General features: G+C 40.9%; 1 protein-coding gene across 3 annotated transcripts in view; it reads right to left on the reverse strand.

The window, feature by feature from the left end:
• Nucleotides 1-20,069, reverse strand: part of SKA1 (spindle and kinetochore associated complex subunit 1) — a 65,870-nt gene that overhangs the window by 2,709 nt on the left and 43,092 nt on the right. For all 3 annotated transcript variants that reach the window (XM_085877533.1, XM_085877534.1, XM_085877532.1), the window contains exons 5-6: nt 7,182-7,331; nt 5,826-5,986 (exon numbers count right to left, since the gene is read on the reverse strand). In XM_085877533.1, the coding sequence (XP_085733659.1) occupies nt 5,826-5,986; nt 7,182-7,331 (311 nt within the window). The remainder of the gene's footprint in view (nt 1-5,825; nt 5,987-7,181; nt 7,332-20,069) is intronic.

Genomic DNA, 20,069 nt, shown 5'->3' on the forward strand with positions numbered 1-20,069 from the left:
GACGATGCCATATATAGTACACGTTACATTAGTTCTTCATGCCTGTTGTTTGTGTCCTTTATGACATCCTGATAAACAGTAAGTTTCCTATTTGGAATGATTTTCAATTTTGATTGCTTGCCAGATAGGCAGAGCAAAAATTTTGTTTATCCAATTCCTCTTTGCGCATGCACAAGCAGGATGAATTCAGAGTCAAAGTACTGCTAAACTACAGGTTCGTTTTCCGATTCATGTTCAAAATATTACATTCAAAATATGAAATGTTGTTCCTCGATCATAAACCGACGTTTGTGGATGAACGGACGGACAGACGTGAACCGATTGCTTAACCCCACCTTTCACCACTTTGCGTGCGTGGGGTAATTAGACATCTGCGATGATAAAGCGATCGCCAAGGGTAAGCCTTCCCTGGTGCCCACGATCCAATAATGGCCATATTCTTTTTGGACCGCCATGTGACCATGACCTTCAACATTTAGGGATAGAGTAAATTACAGGCATGTGATTTGGGTCTAAAGAAATTATCTGTAGTGACTTTTTGCTGGGCAACGGCCTTGTTGTGGATGGCCTCTAGTGCTGGGCAACGGCCTTTAGTGCCGAAGGCACGAGTGGGGAGTATAGAGTGGGGGTGCTGTCCCCCCCCCCCACCATAGTGCTGGTGGGGGTCTGGGGGTCTCCCCCAGGAAAATTTTGAATTATCCACTGCAAATAAAGCAATTTCCTGGAAAATTGAGCTTAAATTTGAGGTTTTGAACCAGACTTTTAAAAGCAATATTCATTGCAAAATACGAAGATAAATTTGAAAATGACATGATTAAATAATTTAGCATCATTATTCAAAGTTTTTCATATCATGCAAAATATCATAAATTTTCTTCACGTACCTCAAGATTAATGACGCGGTCCGCTACTGGCACTACGAGTCGTGGGGGGCCCTTTCTTTCGATGGTCGAGTCGATCACATAAGCTGGATTTAGTCCGTATGGTGTCACCTTCTTCAGAGGGGTACCGAATGACCCAGCAATTGAATAATTTGTCTTCTGTAATTCTAATTGCCGTATGTGCTTTTTGGAAGACAAATGACTGTGGAATGCTTCGAAGCCTCAGCCGCCATAGTCGATCGTATCATCGCACCATGTGCACAACGATTTTCCAGGCTTGTCTAATTTTTGATAAAGTCACCGTTAAGTGTGTTAACAGACTTCTTGTTCACAAGAGTAACGGCTTCTTTCTCCATCCATTCCCAACAAAACTTATTCTTAATTCCCTTTACTCATACAGTATCTTTCCTCTTGACAATCACCATTTTGATATCTGCGAGTTTAGGTAAGGCAACGTTTGATTGGCTCGGTGGGACATTCTGGTCCAATGAAAGATGGCGTTTCTTCACATGTCAGGGTTATTCGAAAATGCAGTTATAAATGGAAACAAAATATGATTTAAGATCTGAGATGGAAATCGAACTGTGAAAAAATAAACATCGGATTTTTAAAAATGTTAAAAAAAAAAAAAATAAATCACATCCCCAAAATTAAGAAAATGTCTCCATAAAACTCAACATCATGAAAATCGAAGGAATATTATTGAAGTTATGTGATCAAAAAGGTGTTTTTGATTTGTAAATCAGGTCACAATCCGAAAAAAAAGACAGGTCAAGGGCAAGAACCAAATATCATGTGCACAACCGTCAATGCAGGTACACTATTAGTATGGAAGGAGATATTGGAAGGCCAAGTGGTCTTTGAGATCCCACAGTGGTAAAATTGATGACAAGAAAAAACAAAAATATTTTTTTTTTTTCAGACCACCATTTCACTTTGAACTCAGAAGGGAATGATGTAAATCAAGCGTAAATGTGGTTTGCTAGGGGCTATCTAGAAAGGGCAATTTTGTTCGTCAGTTAAGCCTGTCAAGTTGTGGTAAAAAAAAAAAAGTTAAATTTTCTATAATTATGTAACGACCTTAAAATTATGTCAAGGTCAAAACACTTTTTATTCCCATTATTGATGCAAAATTTATTCCGAAAGTCTCAGCCGGCTGAAAGATACAGCTCGGACATTGGCAGAAAAAAAAAGGAAGACAAAAATTCTAAATGGTGGTTTAGTACTCCAGGGGTCTAAGAAACTCTGGGGTACCATAAAAAATTGGGGCAATAATTGTAGAAACAAACCCCAAAACAGATTTAAGCCTCCCCCTCTCATTTAAGGGTAGGCTTAAAAAATTTTTATAAGGGAAATAAAGAGGAGCTAAATAAATGGACGTGTGTTTTTGGTGGGGGATGTTGGACATATTGTACACCTCGTTTGGCTGTTCTCTGACAAAAATAAATGGAAATATATCAAGTATTATAGAAAATAGGGATAACAGCAGAAAATGTCTTTCATGCTCTCCACATGCCTGGTCTTGGCTTAATGGTTCAGGTGGTGGGCTTGGGATCCTAGGGTCCTGAGTTCAAAACCCACTTAGCTGTTGAATTAATACCAGGTGTGGTTCACTCAGCCTGTCATCCTTCCAAGGTCAGCAAAATGAGTACCAGCTGCTGAGATGAGTGAGCCATTCGAGTATTCTGTGTCGGAATGGCGACCCACCCAGGATTTTTTCCAATTGCCCAGGAGACTGCTTCGTCAGCACCAACGCTCTGCACAGAGTCTGGTCCCGATGGATGGATTCCCTTCACATTTTTCAATAATCAGAAGGCAATAAAACATCTCAATATAGCAGAATCTTATTAAGCCAAACAAATATGCTACAATGACCATTCGTCATAATGAATTTGTCTAAAATGGATTTGATGAGAATAAATTTAATTAATCTAAATAATGATTATTATGAGTATTATTATAAGCAGTCTTAATTTTTTGGGGGAATATGTCAGACAACAATGTGCGCCATCCCTCGGATGGAGATTAAACTGGGTGTGCCGTATGCCGGCGTAGATTGGTGGACGTTAAAGATCCCAGTGTTCTTCATTGACGAGTAGGCAAGCTATCACTGCACCCGAAACAAATTATAAATTCCTGCTCCAACCTACAGGGGACACAGCATTAGAGGCACTGCTGCACCCCTATGAGAACCGATACATTTCCAAAAAAAAAATAGTGCAGATGTAATGCATTTATCTTTCAGGTTTCTATCCTGCGATCAATTCTCAGACAGACTACACACTGCAGGCCTGCTGATTCAGTGTTGCATCAAAAAGAGGTCCCTTTGGATGAACATTCAGTTGAGGATCCGTTGGTGGATATTATTAGTCGGTGCATGTTACAGATCCCACATTGTCATTCTCAAAGGGTAGGTGACTTAGCCGGCACCCTCAACAAATTAGAAACTCCTACCACATGCAGTTAAATTTCAGGCCTGGCCAGCTGATTCATAAAGATTTTTATTTATTTATATGAAATGTAAACTTGTGAAAGAGCGAAGCAGCAACAGCAGGCAACATGCCAATAGTGGGGCAGCACAGACACCAAGCAGAGGAATTAATGAAAAGACGAGAGTGAGGAAACAATGGCAGACCCAAATGAGGTGCAAAAGAGCACATAGCCCAGACAAGGACACTGAAGGTGGGAATAACTGAGGCAGCAGTAGTAGTAGTAGTAGTAGTAGTAGTAGTAGTATGTAAATTCCTCATATTTTTTATTATCCCCCACATATCCCTCTCATTTTAATCCGTGTAGTCGTAGTTGTAGATTGGTAAAATAAATAGCTACTGTTATTCATGCATAACAGTACTGATTGTATGCTTATATCAACATGGTTCAGGTATTACGAGAGCAAGGGATCAGCACGTACCATTTTATAAGGCTTTGTTAGGACTCTGTCAGGGTTTGAATCACCGACCTTTCAGACTTGGAGCAGATGCTTTAACCATTATACCAACAAGTATGCTCAACTATATGCTCCCTGAAGATATTGCTCAATTAAATCTACCCCACCCCTCCTCCACCCCAGGTCCTCAACTTTCCCCCACCACCCAACCCCAAGTCCTGAACTCCTCCGCTCCTCCTTCCACACCAATCCAAAGACTTTAAACCCCTCCCCACCCTGTCTTTCTTCCATTATTTAAAGGAAGAAGGCATTCTTACATCATTACATATTCTTTTTTCATTACCTCATTAAAATGGTCAAATATTTACTTATTTCCCTTCTCCTAACCACCTTAACATTAATGCCATTGCCAACTTCACTGACTCCTACTTCCTCATAACTTGCTTTTTACCAATTACTCCTTTCACCCCATTCACAATTACGGCAAGAGCGAGATAGGTCTCGTGAAAATAATTATCCAAACTACCTTCAGGTCCCCATCCACAATCTCAAGAGACATTTTCCATGGAAATTCCATGTAATTGCCACTCTCTAATGATTTTGAGTTGCCCAATTGTGTTAATAAATGATCTGAAATAAATTATCTTCTTCATTGTGTTATATATATATATATATATATATATATATATATATATATATATATATATATATATATATATATATATATATATATATATATATATATATATATATATATACATATATATATATATATGTGTTATATATATATATATATATATATATATATATATATATGTGTTTTATATATGTATATATACACATACACATATACACAAGCGGAGTACCCACTCTACAGACAATCTTGTTCCAAGCATGCAACATTTTCTTCTGACGCATACCTTTATTTGGGCGGTGTATAGGCAACTGACAGCTCTGTGTACAAAAAACCCCCCAGGTTACGTGCATGAAGCAAAAATATGCCTACTGCTTATAATTCAAAACACCTCACTGCACTGGAAAATGTTATTAATTAGGACTAATAAGAAGAAGGGCTGGCAAAAATAAATGGAAATATAAAGTATTATAGAAAATAGGGATAACAGCAGATGTCTTTCATGCTCTCCACATGCCTGGTCTTGGCTTAATGGAGTTATTTAGGTAAGGTGGTTTAGTCGATCCTCCAGGATACAGTCATGCCTGACTAATACACGTGCCGGGTAGGGAAGGATGCACAGTTAGGTTAAAATGGATACAGAAGCAAACTCTGAAGAAGGAAAAACTGGAAATGTATATGTGCACGTACACACACACACACACACACACACACACACACACACACACACACACACACACACACACACACACACACACACACACACACACACACACCATGAACTAAACGAGTTCATACAACATCGAACCCCATGCAGTCTTCAAAAAAGGACATGGAAAGGAGTCTTTTAAAAACTCTTGCTTTGTGTTTCGATGCCTGGTGTTGGCTTGCTGGTTTGGGTTGTGGGCTTGGGATCCTAGGGTCCTGAGTTAAAATCTTGCTTGGCTGCTGAATTAATACCAGGTGGGGTTGACTCAGCCTCTCAGCCTTCTGAGATTGGCAAAATGAGTACCAGCTTGCTGGGATGATCGAGCCATTCGAGTATCCTGCGTCAGAGTGGTGACCCGTCCAGGATTGTGCCAAATAGCCCAGGAGACTGCTTCGGCAGCACTGATGCTCTGCAAAGAGAATGGTCCCAATGGATGTTTTGGGGTTTTTTTGCGTTTGAGTACGATCTATATTTCCTACGAGTCGCCATTTTGTCTGAATCTTAATATTCCCCAGCGCTGAGAGCGTGAGCAGCAAATTTGATTGGTCAAGATGACATAAAATGGTGCAATATTTCGTCCAAGAACTGTGAAACTGGAGGTTTTTGGAAGTGCCTACCAGGCGATTAGTGGAGGCCCGTGCGTGATCAGCAACAGTGACCTGCACAAAGATAAAAATCATGAAAATCAAAAAGGATTAAAAAAAAAATAAAAACCTTTCGTCTCCTTGGTCTCTTGTTGCTGGTACTGACGCATTTTCAGCTTGAACCGTGCACCATTCCCCTCTTGTCGGTATGAGTATTTGGCAACCAATGCAATGTTAATCTGCAGTACAACTGCATTGACTTGGTCACATGACATGCGGGATTTCACGTACCTGCAAAGCAACAACAGGCCGAAAAGGAAAAGGAATGGGAAAATGTTTGCCTTTGACCATTGCAAAAAAATTATAAAACAAATAAATAAATATCTGTTCGTAAACCTTGAAACATGAGAATTCTATGTACAAATAATAATAATAATTTTTTTTTTAAAAGCTGCCGTTTCAAGCAACGCAAAAATAATGGAAGCTTAATGCACCTCCTCAATACACAAGGAATTGCCAAAGATAATGTTTGAACATCGAAAAACTATTTATTATATTGGCAGCATCGTTGTGGCCACTAATCCCAAATGAAGGTCTTCTTATTCTCCTTTAACGGCAATAATTATTCTCGCGTTATTGTGGGGTTGGCCGGGGTAGGCTTGCCCCAAGTCTTTCACGAACAGGCTGGCCAGGACTGACGTTAGACTAAGTTTATTGCAGGAATTAGTAATTTGTTCATGGTGCCAGCGATAGCTCACCGACTCTTCACGAAGGACACCATGGGATCTTTAACATACACTAACAAATTCTGACAGATGGGATGCCCAGTTTAATGACCATTCGAGGGACAGCAAACACATTGACGATTGACTGTGAAACACTGCCTGTGAAACAATATGATGGCAGTTTATAACTGGGTCAAGATTCAAACCCAGGCATGACAGGTTAGAAGCGAGTGTACGTATCTCCAGGCCATCATGTCAGCCCTATTCCAAAACAAAGGCTGATTCTTGCAAAAAAATATTCCAAGTTTTTTTTTCATGGTCCAGATGAAATGCAGATCACAGCTTTCTCAAAGCACTCTCGAAATGATGGCACTCCGTATGATAGAGACTCGTCCTGCTGCTTTTTAATCGAGATGGAATGGATTCATGTTCATTTTCACACCTTGCACTACCCTCACTCCTCTCTTTTATTTGTATCCAATGCAATCTGCACAACTCGTTAAAATACACGCATCTATCGACTCAATTAAAGGGTATTGTGACGTTTCTATGGCAGCCTTCATCAAATTCTCAAAGTTACACTTCTTCTATTGGTAAAATTTGTAATTGCAGGCAAAGCATGGTGCTTCCAAGTAAAACTGAAAAACTGAACTGTAGTTATGACAGAACTAGAAGGCAAATTTGAAAGCCCTTGTGTCGGATGAGTAACAAGCCATTCTCATGAGTAGTTAAGTTGGGTCAGATTGTCCTTTTATACTCACGTGGGCACAGAATTTAACTCTTCCTGCGTCAGAAGGTTTATTTTAGGCAAAGACTGCTGGTCACGCTGCGGGCATGGCTGAAGGCTGTCCATGGGCAAGCATTTCTGCACTCTGGAGCAGACATTCTCTTTTCCTGCAACTGCTAAGAAACTAAGACAAGAAAAGATGGGATTAGAATTAAAAACAATATTCCTCACGGTTCCAAAGACATCTCAAATATCAAAAGCAATTACTGCCTGCTCTTCAACTTAATGTTTCCAAAGGTTGTACAGATACGTGTACACCCAAATCTGTATATGAAAATAAATATCACATTATTATATATTACAACTTTAATCACAAAATAAGCAAACGGCATTTTGACCGAACACTGCCAAAAATAAAATGACACCAATTACTTTTACATGTCAAACTTGAAGAGATGAGCAATAATAAGCAGGGATTAATAAGGAAGGATGTTCAAGACGTATCAAAATGCAACTCAAGATGGTGGAGAAATGTGGCTAACAAACCGCCCGGAGCAAATAGACTTCACACGTACATTTCGCAACCTCCTAATTAGTCAATTACATCACATTGTGAGATTTTGCAAATCTGTACGTGTACAACACAAACCTCGAATGCCGGCAAAATAAAGATAATTCAGATAGAAATGAAGAAGAAAATGCATCGTCAAGCTCAGGGATTTTCCGGCACTGCCGTGGGATCCGATGGACCGTCGTCTCGTTGCACGCCGGACACAAAGACCGCAGAGTGGTTATGCCTCATCATTGACCTCAACCACTAAAATAAACAGACTGCTTCAATGTAGCTAAGGATATTGGCTTTTAACTCTGGAGCATACACGAGCGAGGACAACAAAACGACAGAGCCGAGCCAAATGTACAGAAGATGGGAAACCCTCGGTTAATCATCCTACATATACAAATATATACGCAAACGGGAAAGGCACTCGGTAGAACGCACAGCTCTGCCAGGCTGAACAGTATGTTCTGTATCCCACCGATAGGCTGGATCTGCATCCAGACCTGAACCAATATCGAATCGGCTTGTCCTCGTCACACACCCAACTCATCCACCGAGTTTTGTCATAATCCGTCCTCAATGTTTTGATAATATCATGCTCCCCATTGTTTCTGGCCCCATCTCGCAACGGTGGAGAATCAATGAAACAATTAAAAAATTCTCATATCCGGATCCAGATTTGAATAGTCACCAAAATCGAATCAATTTGCCCTTGTCACACCCCCAACCTGTCCACCAAGTTTCATCCGAATCGGTGCACAACTTTTTCAAATATCATGCTCACAAACAGACCTACAGGGATGAAAACAACCTCCGTTCACCTTCGATGGCAGAGGTAATAAAAAAAAATTTAAAAAAATTTAAAAAGCAAATCTAACAATTTAAGGCTAATTGGGAGAATCAAATGAACGGCAACAAATCATTCAAATTCTGATTACACACAACCACAGACGAATCAAATGAGAATATGGATACAGCTACATGTCAACTGTATCAAGTTCTAAACCTGGAAGCAAACTGTATTAAAATAGAGCTACGTTAATCCTCACACATTAGTTACACACGGCAAGGCACCGCTAAGCAAGCATACATGAGATTAATGGACATTTTGAAGATAGAAACCAACAAAATAAATATTTGGATGTAGCCCAGTTCAAAGTTCAAGTTTTACTTAAAACCACAACACAATAATTTACAGAATAAAACATTAATCGTGAGATATTTGAGGTGTGGGAAAGGGTGTGTATGTAGTGAGAGGTGGGGGGTTGGGGGGAGGGGTGCCCAAGAGAATAGATTTTGCTTGAAAGTTTTACAATAACATACCATCACAAACACACCGTTTGCCTCTTGAAACAACCGCTACGTTCAACAGGGAGCCAGCCATAAACCAGCCTCTCCACAACACTTCAAAAACGAAGACGAGATCACAGACAATACACAGGACGCAGCTTGAGTGATGTCCAGGATACAGTCATGCCTCTTGCAGCATCCTGCACATGAATATTGCCAGTGGAGCTGGTGTACAAGTTTAAATGGAATTAGATGGGCACCTGGATGCATTGGAGAGAGAAGGGTATGGAGATATTGGCTTGTATGTGGATGGGTGATACTGGGAATGGTGCAGCGCAGACATGATGGGGTTAATGGCCTCCTCCTGCGCCAACGCTCCTTGTGTACTTTGGTCACAATCAGCCGGCTAACTATCAGCCTGACTAATTCACGAATTCGCTTCAGCATTTCTCACGAATCATTAACTCATTACATTTAAAGACGTCTCAACCAAAGGCCCTCAATCAGCGGCTCAACTGCAAGCCAATCAGTGGCATTGTCCTCATGCAGAGCACTGTGTCCACGTGGTCAATTAAAACAGCCGGTCAGGAGAGCAGTGACTGCCCATACAACTTTCACTCTTAATGCTTCACTCTCAGTACTCCCATGTGCTCCAGGAGGCAATTCTTAAATTAACACCCCTTTTTCTGATATCTGGGCTTTGACACCTGGGTGGCAAAAACAAATACATTTAAATCCGGCCCTTTTCTTCATACCACCGGAATCCTTAATGTGCCTTTAATCGGTGTCTGGAAGGCGATTGCAGAAGAACGATATTCCCTGCTTCCCTCTCATCAGAAATACAACGCTTCACGAATTACCTCCACGCAGATTAGTTGACGTAGGTCAGCGATAATGGTGCAATTTCGTTCTCAAGAGATTGAACAGGCAAAATAAAGAGACAGACAGACACAGGATTTAAACACAAAGAGATTGGCAAAACCACCATCATGCGAGTAAAGGCAATCTTAAATCAAAGCTTCACAAACAATGAAAACTCCAAAACGCTTCAGCTTCCCCTGACTCGAGTCCCTACATACTAGGAGTAGTGACAACTTGCAATTACAAGCCAGTTTGTATCCATCGAGCGCGGCGCACCGAACCTGCGCTCATTGTGCGTGAAGCGTAATGTGTCCGTTTCCTAATCAAGCTGTCTTTCTCTGCGCATAAAAGGGAGATTATATTACTCAATGTTTTTCTTCGTTCTTCTAATGCATCAGAATAAGCAAATATAATCAGACAGGACTGGTTCAACCTTAAAACCCATCACAGAAACAGCAGCAAAATTAAGTGCAATGTGCGAGTAAAGGTTCACACTGATGAGTGCCTAACTTGAGGTGTACAGAGAGTGCGAGTACAAGAAACACATATGTAGCAACAGAATGCAGAAATTTTAAAAGAAGTGGAAGAAGGAAAGTGAAAGAGAGAAATGGAGGCACACCATTCACGCAAGATGCGCACATCATCAAGAGGGGAGAGAATTAGAAAAGATAGCAATTGTGAATGAAAAAAAAAAAATAAAACAAGTGGTGCCAGGCACAACAAATCGCACCCATTTAAGGCATAAAGTTATTTTGGGGATCAAATTTCAATTTGATACATCCTTAACCTGAATGTTGATCATAAGAATAGAATAAGGAATATTTTAGTCAGTTTTAAGTCAATTAAACCATAAAATGATTTTGACCTTTCAAGGCCACGTAAGATCAAAGGTCATGGTGTCAAATGAAAGCCAATAAAGGACTTGATATATGTCTTCCATAGTAAACATGCATATTCCTAACCTTTTTACCCCTCAGCCCGAATTGGCTAAGGGGTATTGTCGTCATAGGCGTTGTCCGGGCATCCGTCCAGGTGGGCGTCCGTCTGTCAACTTTTGGTTTCCGTCAATTTCGAGGAGAACGCCTTGTCCGATTTTTTGCAGGGTGTGTTGGGGTTGAGTAGAGGAAGGTTCCTTTCGAAAATGGGTGCGCTGCAATTTTCAATGTGGCCTCCATGGCAGCCATCTTGAAATTGGTTTCCGTCAATTTCGAGAACACCTTGTCAGATTAAATCCATTTTTTGCAGGGTGGGTTGGGGTTGAGTAGAGGAAGGTTCCTTTCGAAAATGGGCATGCTGCGATTTTCAATGTGGCCTCCATGGCAGCCATCTTGAAATTGGTTTCTGTCGATTGAGGACAACGCCTTGTCAGATTAAATCCATTTTTGCAGCGTGTGTTGGGGTTGAGTAGAGGAAGGTTCCTTTTGAAAATGGGCGCGCTGCGATTTTCAATGTGGCCTCCATGGCAGCCATCTTGAAATTGGTTTCCGTCTATTTCGAGAACGCCTTGTCCGATTAAATCCATTTTTGCAGTGCATGTTGGGGCTGGGTAGAGGAAGGTTCCTTTCGATAATCAGTGCGATACGATATCCAACATGGTGGCAAGGGCAGCCATCTTGAATTTGGTTTCCAGTCAATAACTTGAGAACGGCTTGACAGATTGATTTTATCTTCATGGGGGTATAATGGGGGTGGTTAGAGGAAGGTTCCTTTCAATATACAGCACAATCCGATATCCAATATGGCGGCTAGGGCAGCCATCTTGAATTTGGTTTCCGGACAATAACTTGAGAACGCTTGACTTATTGATTTCATTTTTGTGTGATATAATGGGGGTGTTTAGAGGAAGGTTCCTTTCGATATTCAGTGCAATCCGATATCCAACATGGCAGCTAGAGCAGCCATGTTGAATTTGGTTTCCGGACAATAACTTGAGAACGGCTTCACACATTGATTTTATTCTGGCGAGGTATAATGGGGTTGAGTAGAGGAAGGTTCCTTTCCAAAATGGGCATGTTGTGATTTTCACTGTGGCCGCCATGGCAGCCATCTTGAAATTGGTTTCTGTCAATTTAGAGGAGAACGCCTTGTCCGATGAAATCCATTTTTGCTGGGTGTGTTGGGGTTGAGTAGAGGAAGGTTCCTTTCGAAAATGGGCATGCTGCGATTTTCAATATGGCCACCATTTTGAAATTGGTTTGCGTCAAGGGGCTGAGGGGTTACGCCAGCTTTGCGGTGCTATTTTTTGATTTATAATGGAAAATTTGTAGTTTTGACCGATGACCATGATCCCCAAAACCTCGGACCCCACCGATCTTCACAAATATGCATTTTTCACTATCGGAATGGGTAGGATTACAAGTGACAAATAGAATAAGGTTCACTATAAGCTTAGTTTGAAGTAAATCAGATCATTTTTGACGAAGTTATGAGCGAAAAACGATTTTGATCTTTTTGAGACCTTGACCTTTGATCCAATTGGACCCAAAAGTTAATGGGGTCGTCCAAGGTTCATTACCCATCTGTTGGATTAAATTTGATAGTGTTTGCTAAAGCCGTTTTGCCGTAAAGTTACTAACAGACAGACAGACAAACAAACAAACAGAGAGACAAACAAACAGACAAACAAACCGGACGATTACAATATCCCGCTCCCTCCCTCCAGGGGGCGGGATAATAAAGAGAAAGAGCTTGAGAAGACTGCTTGATTGTGCTCTGCCTGCACGCAAGTCCTTGGCTGCTTGACAAGAGTGATGCTGGGTGGTTCGCCATTGCTTCCCAGCAGTAACTCAGGCCAGAAATTTGCAATTTTGCTCGAATACCGGTGATAACTCGCCTCTCTTGGCAAAGTACACCGTGGGATATTTGACATACACCAACGCTAGCAGACAGGATGCCCGGCTTAACGTCCACCCGAGGGACGGCACACACATTGATACATCACCCTGCCTGTAGAACACCGGGGATGACACTTTGGCGCTTGGTCGGGAATCGAACCCAGGCTAAACAGCTAAAAGACGAGTGTGCGTACCTCTATGCCATCCTGCCAGCCCCTTGAGAAGATATGAAAAGGGAATGTGTTTATTTGCAATGAAGCAGAGCAGGAAAGAATTAATTTAGAAAGAACAAAGAAGGAATAAAAGAGGACTGCATTAAAATGGAGATGAGTCAAAAGAGAATGGGTTATTTTTTTCTAACTCTTCATTTCTTTTAATACAAGTATGTATTGTGCCACTGAAAACATTCATGGGCGCCTAATCTTTCAGATGTGCCAAAAACATGCGTACAGTGCATGTAATTCTTCATTCGTTTTGATTCCCATTAAATCTCTCGTCTTCAAAAGGTTTCCCTTTTCGCACAGCTCATCAATACAAATGACAGTATTACTCTCCACCTCACTCTTCTGATTCCTGTACTTTTTTCAATTCAAAATACTGTTATACTACAAGGTGAGGTCGAAGGGAAATGGATCCTGAATTCTTTTGGAATTAACCATGTCATGGACCATGGCATGTTAACCAATGTTAACTGCAGCCCTTACACCAATTTGAATGAATGAATGAATGAACGAACAAACAAACGTACATAAGTGTGTTTACTTTTAAGCAACTTCAGCAGGATGTTCTTGATAAGTCATAAATTATCTATAGATGGTTCGATGATGATTTATGTCTTTTGACGACTTGTACTCAACTGCCAACTACAATATAATTACAGCACCACAAATAAATGTACACACAAGGGACTACAACTTACCTGGCACAGAAAGCACCCTGAAGTCGGTTTCCATCTCAGATGATGATAACTTTATTTTCCCAAATTTATTTTTCCGGCCCCTGCAGGGAATCCATACATTTTGAAACCCTTCTCTGATCGATTGTTGTATCCAATGACACAGCATCCTGTCATTTATAACAGAGGCAATACCCCTGGGCGCTCACCTGGTAGCAGATGGATAAGATAACCAGGCAAGCACTGGTAGGCATGGATAACCCACAAAATATTTAAACGGAGAAGAAAGTAAATACCTATGGAATTTTTTTTAAATGCAGTGAACAAACTTTGGTACATCATGGGTGATGAAGGTTGTGGTCAAGTTTCATCGGAATTGTGTGTGCAGTTTCTGAGAATAAAGCAAATACATATTTTGTATCTAAATACCTATATTAATACCTAATCAATATACACCCCTCACATTTATGACTGTAGTTTCCATTCCACAAAACACAGAGAATTGGCGTATTTTAAAACAATTTATACAACTTCCGGGAGTTTGATTTACTTTTTGGAGATAACATCCAGTTTTCAAGTTATTCTGTCCAGCAGTGGATGAGCAGGAATGATAATTCACCAACCTCTTATGATAATTCCCCACTTTAACATAAAAGTCAGAATCTAAGTTGAAGGTGACCATCCTAACTTAGAACGTTCCAATGCACACACAGTGTACAAACCCACTTTTCAACTTATTTCATCGAGTGGGTTAGGTGTGCAAAAAATAGAGCATGTATGTAAATTGGTCGACGAGTTATCCATTTTATATAAGGTTTTCACACAGAGATACTATTACAATACTGCAAACCGCTGACACTTGTAATACAATCTCCCACCGGGAGCAGCACTATTTGATGCACATTTACAGAGAATTTTGCGTCAGAACAATAGAAAGAGGAGGGGGTGAGGGTGGACAGCAGGGTCGAGGGACAAAATAAAGGGAGACAGATGGATAAGTGATGTGGGGAAGAATGAGGGGTAGGGAAGGATGCACAGTTAGGTCAAAATGGATACAGAAGCAAGCTCTCAAGAAGGAAAAACTGGAAATTTGGAAAGAGGTGGGGCTGGGGCAGGGGTTTAATGGGGGTAGAAAAGATCATGGTTTTGTATGAGAAATGAACTGATATGGCGGTGAACAGTTGTCTTGAAGACCTGGAGGGAAGAATGAGATTGAAGAGAATTGGGAAATTGGTTCCACTGGTGGGGGAAAAAAAAAGAGAGGAACAAATAAGTGGAAGTGAGCAGTGATCCTGGATTCAGGTAGTTTCACCAGAAAGGGGGTTGATGGTGGACCATGTACACCCTGTAGAAACCTGGGGGGGGGGCAAAGTACAGAACGAGCAGAGGGTGCAAGACTAGAAAGGAGGTGGTAGAAGACAGAGACCACCTGAACCTCTCTGTGATGGGAAAGTGATAGGCCCATTGACTCAGCTTCATCGCAAGAGATTTCAATGATCTTGAAGGCCTTTGTTTCCATGGCATCAAGCTGAGCCAGATGTGAGGCAGGAGTGCCAGCCCAGAGGGGAGAGCAGTACTTGATCAAGCTGCAGATGAAAGCCTTGGCGGTGGATGGGAGTACAGGTGTGCCAAGGTAGGCCATTGTACGACGGGTGACGCCCAGTTGGCGACTGGCTTTGAAAGCAAACTTTGAAATATGGTTTGCACAAGAAATATCATGGCTGATCGTGAGCGCAAATGACAACTTCTTCAAGAGGATTGTTAAGAAAAACAATAGTCTCGAAGAAGTTGTTAATTAATGCAAATGCATCGTTTTGGCCATTCCCTCTTGGATGGTCCTTGATGGGTCCATCGGTTTGTCAACGATCTCTCTTTTTCAAATTGTAGCTTGGTTTTTCAAACTCATCAGATTTTAGAGCAGTGTGAAGTAAAATTTCCACTTATTTATGAGAATATGCATGGCATTGCAAGTTCATATTTGTCTGCCTATGTTCAAACAAGCTTAAAGCTAATGGGAAGCTGGAAAGACAAAGAGGCCAATGAAGAAGAAGAAGGGCTGATACAATCTGAGTTAACAGCGAGGCTTATTTGCAATTTGATTATATCTATTCATTATCCTGATGTCTGTCCTAGGTAGCAGGCACGCAAATCAATAAAGTGCTTTCGTGTTTATTCAGATCTCGAAAACAATGCAATTGGTTCTGTATCAAGTATTGGAAATGGCATAAACCCACTGGCATGCCATGGTTCATTAGTCCTTTTATAACCTGGCAATAAAGTAAAGAATAGCTGGGTGCCAAGAGAAAAAAAAAAAAAAAAAAAAAAAAAAAAAGGTTCCCATTCCCTTTTGCATGGTCCTTGATGGATCCATCAAGGCTACATCTAGCTTGAGAAAAATGTTGAACCAAAAAGGATCCGTTTTGCGAATGAAGTCTCAAACCACAGGTTGGTAATAATAGCGCAAGCTTTGATGGGTCCCATGGCCTCCTCCAGCATCAGAATTTCCTTGTAAAGGAACATAATTATAATGCATTATATATTAAAGAGCACCTGTAAAGCACATGCTCATAAATGCAACACCGCCATGTGCAGAACAAATAAAAACAAATTTATTGGTAAAGAAATCGTGGCTAAGGAAATCTGCCTTACATAGGCGAGGTTTTCTAACTTATGGAAATCATCTTTAGAAAGCTACAGCCATCTCCTCGGGAAGAACAACCAAACATCATCACCTACTACTCATATCATGACACAAAAAAAAACAATAACGGACGCATGGACAGCCAGCCAGATGGATAACCTGAAAAGATAATGCCTCTGGCCTTTAGTTGCAGAGGCATTAAAAAAGGATGCAATAACAAAAATAAATGAAAAAGCAAAAACTTCTAATTGGCACAAGTCTGACATCTAATGAAATAGCAAAGAGCGCCCCTTCCAATTTTATTATATGGAGATACCTAATGAGGACCGAGGATATTACCCGACAGGCAAGGTATTGAGTTATTTATACAGTTTGGTAGCTGTCTTCATTTTGAGGGGGGGAGGAGGGTGCTGCCTTTCTTTGGCAACATCTTCGTGCCCAATCCCATATTTCCCAAAGGGGATTTAGAGTCGAGCATAAAGCCCAATGGTTTGGGTTGAGGGGTTAAATTGAAATGAGGAATATCTAATACAAAGAAGAGGACAAGGAATTTTGAAAGGGGGAGGGGGAAGAGTAATAGGTTGGAAGACGAGGAAGAAGGTGCTAAGAATTCTGCCATTTCAACCTCGGTAATATGTACGTAATCCCAAAATATCCATAGAATTTTTGAGGAATAAAATTCTGCCAGAGTTCGAACTTTCAATCACTTCATTCTACCAATCGCAGTTGCACTCAATGCTACCACCAGCTGAAGACAAATCCAGACACAGACAACTGTATATTCATATTTATAGGAGACAAGCAGGAGTACCCGGCGTTGCTGGCAAAGCCGGGTCACTACTCCCGTCTCTTCCCCACCCTCATCCCACTCGTTCCCCTCCCTCCTCCCACCCCTTCCCTTCTCCACAAAGGAATATGTTTGGGAAAAATAAAAAATTAAAACCTGCTTTCGATTCCTACCAACCTCAAACTTGTCTTGCGTCATGTCGAAATCTGCCCCCTGAAGGACTAATTCATCGATATGGCCAGAAGAAGTCATGATTATAGATGTTTATCCTTGTTGACATGTAATGAATCTGGGGTGTGTTCAGTTACCAAGTTTCTTGGACAGCATTCGCCAAGTGACGGAAGCACTCAAGCAAGTACTCCATTAGAAACTTCAAGGAACGGCTGACTTGGCAAGCACGAGCTAGCTGCTCGGTAATTGAACACACCCATGTTCATCTCGACAGCAAACAGTACATTCAAAACGCTGACAAGAGGACTGTTTTTTTAATTAAGGACTTCAAATATTAATCATGAATATTGTCATTTTAATTAACATGTACATTGTTCAGTTTTCAACGCAGTTTTAGTTTTTAAAATGTAGATAAACTCAAAGGTGAAGTTTAGTGTACGAAAGTGGACGTGTACATAACTTCTTTAAAATGTACATGTGCACAATAAATATCTCTCAGAAATTTCCTTTCACTACTCTACCGGTTGTAAGTTTTAGAACACCTCCATTTTTCCAGTTTTTAATGAAATTTAAGCAGTTTAATGTTTCAATGTATTCTGAAATTAAAGCATACAACAAATAAACAATTGCAGATAAGGAAATCATGGAATCGTTTTGTTGAACAAAATTTAATCTAAAATTTTGACTCATCAAAGTAGCCCCCTTTTGCAGATATAACAGCCGAACATACTCGTGGCATTCTTTCTACAATGGAAATCAAATATTGTTCCGAAAGTTCTTCCCAACACTTGCAGAAGTTCCCACAAATGTGTTGCACTTGTAGGTTGCTTTGCTTTCACCCTTCTGTCCAGTTCATCCCAAACAAGCTCGATGAGGTTTAAGTCTTGAGACTGCTGGCCATTCCATGATTTGAAGCCTACCGTCTTGTTTTTTTCCTCCGAGATAGTTCTGACATCACCTGGAGGTATGTATTGGGGTCGTTATCTTGCTGTAGGATGAACCCCTGACCAACTAGGCATCGACCAGAGGGTATTGCATGGCGCTGCAAAATGCTGTGGTAGGCCTTTTGGTTCAGGGTGCCAGTCACTCTGTGAAAATCGCCGACTGGATTCAGCAAAAGAGCCCCAGATCATCACGCTTCCTTCTCCATGTTTGACAGTTGGTGTCACACACTGAGGAACCATCCTTTCACCTACTCAACGGCGTACAAAAACCCTGCGTGATGAACAGAAGATTTCAAATTTTGATTCATCGGTCCATAAGACCTTCCAGTTTTCAGTAGTCCACTGGCGGTGCTTCATGGCCCAGGAAAGCCTCTTTTTCTTATTTTGCAATCTTAGCAATGGCTTTCTTACTGCCACTCAACCCGTCAAACCTGCAGCTCAGTCTTCTCTTCACAGTTGAAACTCAGACTTCCTTACTTCGACGAGTGTTAAGCTGTGCTTGAAGCTGCTGCCCTGTGAGCCGCCTATCACGCAAGCTGTTGACTCTCAGAAACTTGTCTTCCGATTGTGTTGTGGCTTTGGGTCTGTCAAACCTCTTACTTTCAGTTTCCTCCAGTTTCCAAGCGCCTTTTGATGGTGTAGGGAACTGTACTCACTGACACCTTGGTTTCTTTGCAATTTCTCTAAAGGAAAGGCCTACACTTTCAAGGATTATAATGGTCTGTCTGTCTTCCTTTGTTGTCTTTTTCTCACCATTATAATAGCAATATACTACTTCCTGCAGTGCAATATTGTCCAAATAATACTTCAGAGGGTGTAGCAACACAGTCTGTTCCAACACTGCTTTTTTTCAGACAGAGGGTTTGTAAGTAATCAACAAAAGTTGGGACACCTGTCGGAATTGTTTGCATCAACTTTCAAGGCTTAATTTACTTCCACTGCTGCAAAACAGCTGCAATTGCAAACCCATTACTTGTTCCCAGAAAAGGGCCTTTTTAAACAACTGAAATTTACATTATTTTTCAGTTTTTGGTAACCTAAACTTTTTTTTTAACCTCTGGCAGTTTACCGCTTAAGGCCCAGTCACACCTTGACGTTTTCGCCAGCTTATGCCAATTTGAAAAATTTGTCAAACGCTGGCGCACGTCCAATACGTCATGAGTAAGTTTTGGAAACATTGAGAGCATGCTGAAAAACACTGCCATAAATCGTAGTACTTTGCGGTTGTCCTCAAATTTTAGCATGCTTGAAATTTTACGACTTATGCCAGCGTATGACTCACAAGTTCCGCTCCGCTGGCTATAAGTTGTAGGTACATTATGCGATCGTTGACACACGTTACTTGTAAGTTACTCATAAGTCGAAACACGTCGAGGTAATGTTTAGCGTACCCGAAAGTTATTTCTAACCTTGAGTAACGTGTTGTAGGCACGTTGCGCGATCGTTGACACACGCTACTTTTAAGTTACTCATAGGCTGAAAGATGTCGGGGTAATGTTTAGCATACCTGAAACTTATTTATAACATAAGAGTGACATGTTAACACGCTACGCGATCGTTGAGACAAGTCGACACTCCTTGCTTGTAAGTTATTCATAAGTCGAAACACGTCGAGGTAATTAATGTTTAGCGTCAGTGTTCCAGACTCCATGGTTTTTTTGTTGTTTGTTTTTTTTTTCTTCGGTATGACAGTGATGTTGACACTTCAATTTCTAGTGCGGTTATAATATAATATAATTAATAGGCTACCGCTCAACGATTTAAATAATAACCGCACTCGAAATCGAAGTGTCAACATCACCATCATGCCGAAGAAAAAAAAACAAACAAACAAAAAAAAAACATGGTGTCAGGAACACTGACGGGTTCCTCCTGCGTGAAGCCCATTTTTATATACCAATTCCCCTAAACGCTGCCAATACACCATTATATGGTAGTTG

The sequence above is a fragment of the Eptatretus burgeri genome, chromosome 4, assembly GCF_056783735.1.
Source record: "Eptatretus burgeri isolate ZD-2024b chromosome 4, Ebu_testis_v1, whole genome shotgun sequence".
NCBI lineage: Eukaryota > Metazoa > Chordata > Myxini > Myxiniformes > Myxinidae > Eptatretus > Eptatretus burgeri.